The sequence below is a fragment of the Corythoichthys intestinalis genome, chromosome 1 (genome assembly GCF_030265065.1).
Source record: "Corythoichthys intestinalis isolate RoL2023-P3 chromosome 1, ASM3026506v1, whole genome shotgun sequence".
Lineage (NCBI taxonomy): Eukaryota > Metazoa > Chordata > Actinopteri > Syngnathiformes > Syngnathidae > Corythoichthys > Corythoichthys intestinalis.
This window is the reverse complement of record NC_080395.1, coordinates 8,603,525-8,616,580: the sequence shown is the minus strand read 5'-3', so window position 1 is coordinate 8,616,580 and position 13,056 is coordinate 8,603,525. Positions and strand designations below refer to the sequence as shown.

At 40.8% G+C, this 13,056-nt stretch overlaps 1 protein-coding gene across 3 annotated transcripts in view; it reads right to left on the bottom strand.

Annotated features, from left to right (window-relative positions):
• The window catches only part of LOC130921365 (gastrula zinc finger protein XlCGF58.1-like), a 46,266-nt gene that overhangs the window by 30,674 nt on the left and 2,536 nt on the right, over window positions 1-13,056 (bottom strand). For all 3 annotated transcript variants that reach the window (XM_057845187.1, XM_057845167.1, XM_057845178.1), the window contains exon 3: window positions 4,131-4,385. In XM_057845187.1, the coding sequence (XP_057701170.1) occupies window positions 4,131-4,385 (255 nt within the window). The remainder of the gene's footprint in view (window positions 1-4,130; window positions 4,386-13,056) is intronic.

The window sequence follows — 13,056 nt, the reverse complement described above, 5'->3', positions numbered from 1 at the left end:
ATAAAATTTCCAGGGCGGAGCAAGCCACAGCAAACAGACAGCGGAATGGACCAATCAGCGACGGGCAGATGCGACGTTAGAAACGCGATGAGGGACTTGCGTGCGGAAGTAAACATACGAGGAGAGTGGAGTTTATTCAACATGGCTAGCGCGAGACAGACTGTTGTCAATGACTTGTGTCGTTGTGTTTTTGATCATTTAAAAATGATTTTACCGTGGATTGGAACATATTCTCGGCTCTCCTGTTCGCCATCTCTGTTGTTGTGGAGACTACTTCTGACGCAGTGAGTGACGTTGCTTGTTAAGAACACGTCACGCAAATACACGAATCTGATTTGACAATTGATTTTGTACTTGCTCGAGAGGCCGTTAATGGGCTGGGTCCCAGACTATTCTCTCAGTGATTGAAAGATACAGGGAGAACAGTCTGGCCGTGCCAGGCAAGCGGATAGTAGGGCAGCGCTGCAGAGCGACGTCACCGTCCAGAGTGCATTGGGTCGTCAACAACAATGACAACCTACTAAAACTAATTTTTCAAATTTTATAAAAACGAAAACATTGAGAGGGGTTGGAAGCTCAAATTATTTTAAGTCATACTAACATTTACAGTACCTTGCAAAAGTATTCGGCCCCCTTGAACCTTGCAACCTTTCGCCACATTTCAGGCTTCAAACATAAAGATTATTTACATAAATTTTAATTTTTTGTCAAAAATCAACAACAAGTGGGACACAATCGTGAAGTGGAACAAAATTTATTGGATAATTTAAACTTTTTTAACAAATAAAAAACTGAAAAATGGGGCGTGCAATATTATTCGGCCCCCTTGCATTAATACTTTGTAGCCCCACCTTTTGCTCCAATTACAGCTGCAACTCGCTTGGGGTATGTTTCTATCAGTTTTGCACATCGAGAGACTGACATTCTTGCCCAGTCTTCCTTGCATAACAGCTCGAGCTCAGTGAGGTTGGATGGAGAGTGTTTGTGAACAGCAGTCTTCAGCTCTTTCCACAGATTCTCGATTGGATTCAGGTCTGGACTTTGACTTGGCCATTCTAACAACTGGATACGTTTATTTTTGAACCATTCCATTGTAGATTTGGCTTTATGTTTTGGATCATTGTCCTGTTGGAAGATAAATCTCCGTCCCAGTCTCAGGTCTTGTGCAGATACCAACAGGTTTTCTTCCAGAATGTCCCTGTATTTGGCTGCATCCATCTTCCCGTCAATTTTAACCATCTTCCCTGTCCCCGCTGAAGAAAAGCAGGCCCAAACCATGATGCTGCCACCACCATGTTTGACAGTGGGGAGGGTGTGTTCAGGGTGATGAGCTGTGTTGCTTTTACGCCAAACATATCGTTTTGCATTGTGGCCAAAAAGTTCAATTTTGGTTTCATCTGACCAGAGCACCTTCTTCCACATGTTTGCTGTGTCTTCCAGGTGGCTTGTGGCAAACTTTAAAGCAGACTTTTTATGGATATCTTTGAGAAATGGCTTTCTTCTTGCCACTCTTCCATAAAGGCCAGATTTGTGCAGATTTGTCCTATGGACAGACTCTCCCACCTCAGCTGTAGATCTCTGCAGTTCATCCAGAGTGATCATGGGCCTCTTGGCTGCATCTCTGATCAGTTTTCTCCTTGTTTGAGAAGAAAGTTTGGAAGGACGGCCGGGTCTTGGTAGATTTCAATATTCATTCAACTTCCATTTCAAAATGATGGCTTGCACAGTGCTCCTTGAGATGTTTAAAGCTTGGGAAAACTTTTTGTATCCAAATCCGGCTTTAAACTTCTCCACAACAGTATCTCGGACCTGCCTGGTGTGTCCCTTGGTTTTCATAATGCTCTCTGCACTTTAAACAGAACCCTGAGACTATCACAGAGCAGGTGCATTTATACGGAGACTTGATTACACACAGGTGGATTCTATTTATCATCATCGGTCATTTAGGACAACATTGGATCATTCAGAGATCCTCACTGAACTTCTGGAGTGAGTTTGCTGCACAGAAAGTAAAGGGGCCGAATAATATTGCACGCCCCACTTTTCAGTTTTTTATTTGTTAAAAAAGTTTAAATTATCCAATAAATGTTGTTCCACTTCACAATTGTGTCCCACTTGTTGTTGATTCTTGACAAAAAAATTGAATTTCATATCTTTATGTTTGAAGCCTGAAATGTGGCGAAAGGTTGCAAGATTCAAGGGGGCCGAATACTTTTGTAAGGCACTGTATCTTCAAGAACTAAAAGTTGTCCGTGGTTCCCTTCGGGAGGAGGTTTCTCCTTGGTGTGTGTTCTTGCGTAATCGTTTAATTCTTCATTCGGGTGACCCTTTTACCTTGTGTGAATGCACATGTCTATTCAACTCTTCCTTCTTACAAAATCTTTTATGGCAAAGAGAGCAGACTAAAGGCTTCCTTCTGATGTGCTCTGTTAATTGTCCCTGCTGGCAGAATCCTTTACCACAAAATGTGCAAACAAAAGGCCTTTCTCCAGTGTGTGTTCTAGTATGTCTTGTTAACGCTTGCTTCGTACAAAATCTTTTATCGCAAAGAGAGCAGACGAAGGGCTTCTCTCCAGTGTGTGTTCTTGTGTGTACATTCAAACTACCCTTCTGGGTGAATCTTTTACCACAAAATGTGCAGACGAAAGGCTTTTCCCCTGTGTGTGTCCTCATGTGTTCTTTTAAGACTTCCTTCCTACAAAATCTTCTATTGCAAAGAGAGCAGACGAAAGGCTTCTCTCCAGTGTGTATTCTTTTGTGTGTATTTAAAGATCCCGACTGGGTGAATCTTTTACCACAAAATGTGCAGCAAAAAGGCTTTTCCCCTGAGTGTGTCCTCATGTGTGTTGTTAAGACTTCCTTGCTCCAAAATCTTTTATTGCAACTAGAGCAGACAAAAGGCTTCTCTCCGGTATGTGTTCTTTTGTGTGTATTTAAAGATGCCTTCCGGTTGAATCTTTTACAACAAAATGTGCAGACAAAAGGCTTTTCCCCTGTGTGTGTCCTCATGTGTTCTTTTAAGACTTCGTTCCTACAAAATCTTTTATTGCAAAGCGAGCAGACAAAAGGTTTCTCTCCAGTGTGTATTCTTTTGTGTGTATTTAAAGATCCCTTCTGGGTGAATCTTTTACCACCAAATGTGCAGACTAAAGGCTTTTCCCCTGTGTGTGTCCTCGTGTGTCTTGTTAAGATATCCTTCCTACAAAATCTTTTATTGCAAAGAGAGCAGACGAAAGGCTTTTTTCCAGTGTGTGTACGCGTGTGTCTTGTGAACGCTTGCTTCGTACTAAATCTTCTATCGCAAAGAGAGCAGACAAAAGGCTCGTCTCCGGTGTGTTTTCTTGTGTGTATCTCTAAATATCCCTTCTGGGTGAACCTTTTACCACAAAATGTGCAGACGAAAGGCTTCTCTCCAATGTGTGTTCTTTTGTGTCTATTCAAATTTTCCCTGTGGGTGAATCTTTCCCCGCAAAATCTGCAGCGATAAGGCTTTTCCCTCGTATGTGCACTTGTGTGACGTACTAATTGTACGCTATGGGTGAATCTTTCACCACAAAATGTGCAGGGAAAAGGCTTCTCTCTAGTGTGTGTTCTCGTGTGTCTTTTTAACTCCAAGTTCGTACAAAATCTTTTATCGCAAAGAGAGCAGACAAAAGGCTTCTCTCCAGTGTGTCTTCTTATGTGCATCTTTAAATTTCCCTTGAGGGAGAATCTTTTACCACAAAATGTGCAGAGAAAACCGTTGTCTTCTTTGCCCTTTTCCTCTTTGTGTGTATGGGTTAGGGTGTCTCCAGTGTGTCTTTTTGTGTGTATTTTTAAAGTTCCCTCGCGAGTGAATCTTTTACCACAAAATGTGCAGAGAAAGGGCTTTCCTCCCGTGTGTGTATACTCGTGTTTCATTAAATACTCCTTGGTAGTGAATGTTTTATCGCAATGTGAGCAGGAAAATGGTTTCCCACCCGTGCGTTCTTTTGTGTTTCTTCTAAGTGATGACTTGTTTAAGGATTTCAAAGCATTTTGCTCAAAGTCAACATCCTTCTCATCGATGTAAAAGTCACAAGAGTGCGATGTTACATCGCCGCTGTCCGACAGTGGCGCTAAGAGGTCGTCCGGCTGCGATTGTCCCTCACCTTTTGATGGCAGGTGTCGGAACAAGCTACCGCTTGCTAGTTTCGCTGCTCTGCTCTCTTCGCTTGGACCTTCATCTTCGTCACTCTTCACTCTTACAGTCATTGGAAACTTGGGGATTTCCTCTTCCTGTTGTTCTTCTTTAATGCTGGGGGTCACTGGCTCCGCCTCCTGTTTGATGGACAGCATGTCTGACTTGTCCTGTTTAACGTCAGGGGGATCGTGCTTCTCCAGGAGAAGGTCTTCTACTGTGATGTCTACGGGACACAAGATAAAGAAAATCAAGCTTTTGGGACACTGGTCTCCTACCATTTCCTGGTGCTATTTTAGGACAGTGTCCTGTTGGAACACCCATGACAGGCCAAAAACATTTTGATAGTCTTCGTTAAGCCTGAACAATATTTGTCCATACTCTGGCAGTTTTTTTTTCTGTGTTTCATCAAAGAAAAAGCATTGGAAAAATTACACTAGGGAGCTAATATTTCCCCAGGATAGTAAAAATATGTAAAGATCAAAATGGCACCATGCTGCAATTTCTAACTTATTGCAAACAGGTTGGGGAGATTCACACTAAATTCTTGTAATAATGCCATGTTCTGGCTCATTGACTCTAGAGCTGTCCCGACTAGTCGACGTCATCGATGACGAAAATGCGTCGATTGGCAAAAAATACCGTCGACGGGTAATGACGGGTAAAAAAAAAAATTACATATGGATAAAGTTTAGAATGGCGGGCGCTCGCGAAGCAAGCTGTTGTTAGCAGCCCCCTTGGGGGTGCCGCTGTTATTCTCAATGTGCCTGGCATTGTCAGATTGAGGGGAGAGGAAGAAAGTGGGAGAGCGAGAGAGAGGGATAGGTGAGAGTTGGGAAAGTGCACGGGTAGCGTGGACTTAAGTGGCTGCATCCCCCATGTTTTTTGTTTTAGTCAATAAAAGAATCCCTAAAAAGCCATCCGACACCTCTCGGGTTTTTTATGGACGCCGCCGCCTTCCTGAGTAGGAAATCAGACGAACAGACGACAACGAGCCAAGTGAATCGCCGGTTCACTCCCTGCTACGGCTCGCATACCACGGTAGCACGTCGGCTATGAATAGGCCTGTCGCGATAACAAATTTTAGTGTGCGATAATTATTCTCATAAATTAAAATTGACGTCATAATTATTAAAAACCCTTCCCTCCGCAGGGGTAACGTTATGTGAGCAAGTGACAGTAAGGTTAATCTTATTGATTAGCACTGACAAGTCTACTGCTTTAAGATAGCAGCTCTTTACTAACGCCGCCGAGTGTCATTTCGCATCTAGTTCTATACACATGAAGTATCTATGAGACGCATCAGACGCTACCTGCTACTAGCGGTGCAACGGTTTGCGGTTCAAAGCCGAACCGTACGGTTCGCCCTGTACGGTTCAATACGCCTTTATGAACCGCGCCTTTTCAGTTTTGCAATTAATGTATTACGAACACTTGTGGAATGAATTGATCGAGCTCTATGTGCCTGTGTGTGACGTGAAGCACCGCTGTGGAGCAATTCCCGCCCAGCAAGTAAATGTCAGATCGCTGTCAAGCACCTGTGTAATAGAAGCCGAGTAACGCCCATCGCTTACTGCGAAGTGAAAGTGAAACAAGAAAGAAAACAAATAGCTAGTGATGCACGATAATGCATTTTTCGGCCGATACCGATAACCAATAATTTCCTCCTCCTTCCAGCCGATAACCGATAATGTCAAGCCGATAATTCTAATAAAAGATATATATACAATTTTAAATTATACATAAGAGCAAATGTTACTGTGCAAAAATAGTATTTATTGCCAAGTTTTCCACATCAAATGTTAAAAAGTAGTAAATTCCAACATCTAAACAATTTGCATTAATTGACGAATAATATTTACAAAGTAAATACTTAATTTCACAAAAATTCCTTTAACATGCGTTGACTGGATAAAACTACGTCGATTGCACACATTTAGAGGCTAAATCACGTATATAATTATCGGATTGCATTATTGGTTGCATTTTTAAAAATCTGGATTATCGGTGTGACGTCATAATTGCCATTATCGGTCGATAACTATCGGTAACCGATATTATCGTGCATCTTTACAAATAGCTATGGCGAGCAATGGAGTGGAGAGACCGAATTTTGAGGAAGCACCGGCCTCTTTCAAATCTACGGTGTGGCAACATTTTGGTTTCCCCGTGGACTACAATGCGGAGGGAGAGAAAATATTGAGAAAAACAAATTGCAAGCATTGCTCAGCACTTGTTCCCTATGCTAATGGCAACACTTTTATAACATGACTCCGGCACCTCAGCCGGCATCACCCACAGATATCACTTTCTCAGGGCAGGACAACCCCGAAAATGACACCAGTCAAAACACACGGCGGGCTTCGTTAATTTATTTGCAACGCTTGACCCGCGTTACATTGTTCCCTCGCGGACATATTTCTCCAACAACGTAATCCCTGACATTTATGAAATGGCACGCAAAGCCATCGAAGATGATTTCGCTAAAGCATAGTTTCGCCCTGACCACTGATAGTTGGACGTAGGGCTGGGCAATATGACCTTAAGTACATATCACGATAAATTGAGCAGATTTACCTCGATAACGATAAATGACGATAAATTCGCCCAAGCAGACTGTTATATAATTTGAAAATTTGAATTAATGCATGGAATACAAATTAACAGTTTCTCATTAAATTTATTTAACCAGCTTTCAATTTAACAATTGCACTTGCAGTCTAAACATTAAGTATTAAAAAAATCTTGTAAACAATAAGAATTCTAGTGTGAACATTTATAACAGCTTGTATGACTTGAAAAATGTACAACATTATAAAAATCAATATGACGACTGTGCAAACATGTCATTCTAACACAAATGACTTGCAGCCTTATCAGTACACTTCAGACAACTTATTGGTAATGGCTGCTGTGACATAATTATTCAACACAAGTGTTTACGTCAAGGTTTCAGTTATTTTTTTTTGTCCCCGAAACATTTTTTAATACATGCACCCCCCACACAGACACAACCAGATTAAAGCTGTATTGCTCCGATGCCAATGAAACATTTAAGGTTTTATGATGGCAGAATAAAGCAAACACATACAGAAAAATAGCTGTGGCCATTAAACTGTCATATTATATATAGGCTTCACTGTTGGATTATACTTTATCCTGAGTGCTTTACCATCATTAAAGTTTTCAGAGAAATCACACAGAGGTGCCAAATAACGCGACATGATGATTGCTACATGAAGTCCGTGCCCAGTCCACTCATTAATTTCAGCCGTTTCGACAAGGTTAGAGCCGCTGTCCGACTCTTTCACGTTCATTTGTAGCCGTTGTTAGCCGCTAGCGTTAGCCTGTGGGTTGGGTACCAGAAGAAAGCACTGAAAGCATCCTCTGCTGATATCGTGACAACCAGGGAGGACAGCGGGTGAAAGCCCGTCTGGGACCAGCCAAGAGTTTACTTAATGGCGGGTGAAAGTTTGGCGAAGCTAACTTAAGCCCGACTCCATCCAGTTTACTTGTAGCGTTAGCCGCTAGCGTTAGCCTACCGGGCTTCTGTTTGATTGGCTTCCTGAAAACCACGTGACTCCATACGTAAGCACAATGTCTGCTTTCTTAAAGGGGAATGAACATAGCCGAACAACACAGCGTCAAAGCAGGATAAAAAGACTATATTTTCTTGTTTTATTAAATTACCGAATTTACCGATGTGACATATTTATGTCACACTGCTGTTGCCATAGTGTGCACTTCCTGTGGGTGTGGTATTACAGTATAAAAAGGAATCTGTTATGTCTCTGTGACATATATGCTGAGAAGCACACTGAATAAAGTACATAACAACCGACATTGTCAAAATTACGTCGGTCATCGTGAAGAATTTCGGTGACAGTAAATTTTCGGTTTACCGCCCTGCTCTAGTTGGATGTCCCGTGCTACAGAGTGCTACTACCTAACTGTGACGTGACGGTCCACTATAATTCATACCTGTCAAGTTGTACGGTCGCGTCGTAATTTGTACAAGTGAGCACTGATTTTTAAATGTGTACGCCGTATGTTGCGTTCAAAATCTGCACGTTTTTCGTGCATTACGTTTTTTTCATTCGTTCGGATTTGGTCACCGTTTCTGCAACGAGACAATGTTCGTTAATAGGTTGGCTGAATGACGTGAGAAAAGTCAGACACGGAGAGGGAAGAGTGTTTGTTGAGACGCTGTAGCAAACGCGATGCTAGGCTAGGTGGCGCCAATATTTCCTGACTGTAGCCGACAGCATACAATCTACGCCTAGATATGTCATGCATATAGAACTACATGCGAAATGACAGACTCTGTTGCGTTAGTAAACAACCGCCATTTTAGAGCAGTAAACTTCTCAGAAAGGCTCTGGTGTAGTAAACCTTCCGAGCGCACCTAAGCAACTTTTTATCTAAAATACTCCTAAATCAGCAAAATCTTGACTTGAGTCTATCTTTAAAGGATGAAACAGTTTTAAATGTTTCACATGTCGAAAGACAGAAGGGAACTAATGCAAAAACGGGAGCAATTTTATCTACTTTAACGGTTGATTCACAACATTAAATGACCTCCAAACATAGCAAAGGTTACTATGTTTTTTTTTTGTTTTTGTTTTTTTAAAATGGAAAAAAAAAACATGAAGTGTAACACCACTTACTTTGCCAAGTAACTTTTTTACTACTGTGTGTGTATTTCAGTAGTCAGTTACTACACTGGCCAAAGAGCTAAGAGGCATTTTAACAGTTGAAAATGTTTACATTTTAAGCGTTTATTTCATTTTTTAAAAAGCAAAATAAAGGCAGTTTAAAAAAAAAAAACGCAAAACGAAACCGAACCCGTGATCCCAAAACAGAGGTTCAAACCGAACCGTGGGCTAACTGAACCGTTGCACCCACCGTAGCATCACGTGGGCGTAGTTTTTAGCAACGTCAGCATAGTTTGTAGCGGCTGTCGGCTGCAGTAAGGTATTATTGTGTCTTCCTCTACGCACGTGACGTCAGCGCGTTGTCCAGCATTAAAAGTATTCCGGACAAAATGTGATGCATAGAGCTGGCAAAATTACTCGGATCAGTTTTTAAACTCGGGTTACTCGAGTATTCTTTTCAGCTCTAGTCATGATATAAAGCAATTTCGCCGCAGCACGACATTGCGCGGCTGTCCGACTCAGACTTAGCCCACCACAACTGCTTAAAAAAATCCGAGGGGAAACCCTGGACCCGTCAGATGGGTCAATAATGTGGTCCACTCTGAACACGCCCAATTCCGATTTGGAAACTTTCTAAAGAAAAAAAAAAGTTTGAACTGCCACCTGTAAAAATCGGGATTTGAGGACGGAACAGATTGGAATCAGATATGCCTGTAGTCTGAACTAAACCTGTCGCAATAATTCTATTTATCGCACAGTAAATAAAAATGAAGGCGGTCATTTTTCCACTGCGATTTATCGCCTTGCGTGCAAGGCGAACGCACGTGCGGATGACGTGCTGTTAAAAGTTCGGCTTTCTTGTTACCAACTATAGGCCTGAACGATATATCGTTTAAACATCGCCATCGCGATGTGCACATGTGCAATAGTCCCATCGCAAGGACGTGCGATAGTTTTATTTTTTTTAATCCACAAATGTATGTTGCTCCATGCTTTCTCTGTCCTGAGCTGATCGCTTTAGTGACACTCACACAACCTCCCTCTCCCCCTCCCTTCCTCTCCTAGGTCTTTGTTCCTCTGCGCACTTGCTTATTAAAGTTAACAATGGTTGTGTTTGATCTTGCCACAGAGGCGAACTTCAATCACACCGCATCTTTCAGTCGTCGTTTAACTTGTTAAGCACGTGTTGCATGAAGGAAGCGTGCGCTGGAATGAATGTGTGTGCGTGGAAACGTTGGGGACAGCCGGTGTTCTGACGAATGGGTATGCTTGGTACACCTGTTGTGTTGTGTCCTGGAAATAAACACTAGAAGTGATTCTGCAGCCAAGGTAGATAAACAGAAGCATTAAATAAAGCAAAGCATTTTTCTACTACAGTGCATTATTCTTGTTTAAAAATGATTCGATGATCTGCACGTGGTACATGATTGGAAAGCTTAAAATGTCAACTTTCTGGGGGAAGAAAAATTTTTAACAGGAGGGCATTTTAAAAAAAAAAAATGTTTTTTAAACAGCAAAACCCTAGCTGGAGGTGAGAGCATGCGAGAGCAGAATTACAGACACCATGATTTTAACAAGATATTATCGCGTACTTATCTTGTTTCGATCCAAAAACTCCATGTCGCATGTATCACTGAGTGTCAAGACACAGCTGTGACTGGCCGCAGCTGGATTATTTCATTTTATTTTATAGGTGAAACATGGTACTATAACAGGGGTCGCAATGCAGAAATCGCAGACATCAAGGAGTGGTCGAGATTTTCTTTTTCATATATTTACCCTTTTAAACGTTTCCCCCCCCCCCAATTTTTCTTTTTTTCCCGGAAAAGGTATTTATCATCTAACATAGCAGGGAAAATGCGACAGTAACAAAAAAATACAATTTAGCGAAAGTTATGAGGTAGATATCCGTGACTTTTTTACAGACGCCATATTTTTCATTGTGACGTAATTTGTTTAAAAATTTAAAATATGCAAGTGAATCATTTTTTAAAGTTAGCCATATACATTTTTTTAAAGCATATTTTAGGGGGAACATTTTGAAAAAAACATGTCTAATATATGTATAATATGCATCTTTTTCCAATGCAAAAAAAAATACATATATATATTTTTTTAATATCGCAATATAATATCGCAATATATTGCAACCCCCAAAAAAATCGCAGCAATAGTTTTTTCCAATATCGTTCAGGCCTAACCAACTATGCAAAATGCATTTTTGTTCTGTGTCCGGAAACACATCGCGTCGGAGCCAATTTGTTCTCATTATATCCTATTGTTCAACGTATACCGGCCGCGTCAGTACTCCAGATTAACTGTGGATCATCTCCGGCGTGCCGGAGCCCGCCGGATGGATTAGGCCATTTTTTATTTTTGCCGCAGATGAATCCGTCAAAATGGGCGGAGCCGGGCCTGGAGTCAACAGCCCAGTTGCTTATTCATGGTTTAACCAGCGAAAATGAATGAAGAACGCTCAATCATGGAGGTGGAAAGTCACAAAGTGATTTATGATGTAGCAGATCATCATTATAAGGACAACATTTAAAAGGAAGCTGTATGGGGTCCTATTATGTGTGTTTTTCTGGCAATTATATCAAACACACAACGTGCTGACAACTTTGTTTTTTATGAACACATGGCGCTTACAACACTTCAACCTGTGGCTCTCGGCAGGCTGTGTAGAGACACTGCCTCTCTCACTGCCGCGTCACATGAACATAACAACAACACCGTTGCGTGCGCTTCATGGTGCCTCGGAAAACATCCAATCACAATATTACACATGGCCATAGCAGAAGCTATGAAGGGAAAAGTTTTCATTTGCCTAGATGCTTAAGTTATTAGGTGCAATTTAATTTTTTTCTTGAAAAAGACATTTATTTTGTGTTTCTGTGCGGTATTAATATTGTTGTTTTTTACTTAAAAGAGGCATGGTCTATTGTTTTTTAGTTGTGATTTCTTAAAAAGTATTTTTGAATTTAAGAGGAATCATTTATTGCGTTTAACCCTTTAACACCGAACGTGTCATCCGACACGTTTACGCATATCATCTTTGAAGCCTCGTAACGCTGTAAGGAAGTTGATGTCCACACCAGTTTTTATTTGAAGTCAATCGACCAAGTAAAACGGGAGATAACGCTATTTGAGTTTTATAGTTTTATTGCACTCATAAATATGCATTAAAGCGCTGCATGGACCATGTGTCTATCTCCATATTTCCATCATTTGTCCTTTTTTCAAAACCGAAAGCAGCACAAAAGACTTCATATCCCAAGAGCCGTTGTGATGTCAAGAATGACGAACCTAATGTGAACATTTTTAATAAACTGACGAGCAAGGTGCCAACTAAGGAAAAGGAGACACGCAAAGCAAGCAATGGCCGGTTGGATTGAGCGAGCAACTTTGAAATGTGCAGATTGAATTGAAAACTAAATTTAGCGAAAGCTAATGCATTATTTCATTAACTCAAGGAATCGGATGAGCTGTATTTGTCATTGTTTTCCTCGGATTAGTCGGCGTCTCGGCGAGTAGAGGTGACAGCAGCGCGCAAACTCCGAAAGAGTAGGCTGCGTGACGTTGTGTGTGACGCAGCTCTGTGACCTGTTCATGCAGAAGCTTAAGTGCGCAATAAAAAACTTTATTGGGTCGTATGCCAGAAAATTTTTAATTGAACTGAACTACTTGTCAATATTTTTGAAAATATTTTTTTTTCACTGTTATATATATATTTTTTTTTCTTCACTATAATCTTTACAATTTTTATAAAGATGAGTGTTCGAGAAGCTTGATTGCATGTACGTATATACTTTAGTTAAGGTGATGGGTATAATACCTAACTTCACAAAGAGATATCCTCCAAACACTTTTTTTGTTAGATGATTTAATTTTTTTCTCACTATTTTGCACTGTATATAACCTGTTTTGACCATAGTATGTGTAAAGGCCAAAAACGCCTATGACCATACTTGCTGTTTGTGTTGAATTGTCAAACAAAACTATTCAATCTTATTTTTTTCTATTGAATGTTTATCCTAACAAGATAAATAAATATTATCAAGCTTCAAAACCGTTGGTCGAGCATGTTTGGTTGTCAGTGGACATCAACATTATACATTTTTAAAAAAGATTTGGGGATTTTTTTGTCTTTTGGGGTCCAAAATGTGGATTAAATTGGTCAGTGAAGAAAACAACAGTTTGGACATGAAGTTCAAGGTGTCCTGAAAAAAGGGACCCAACCTG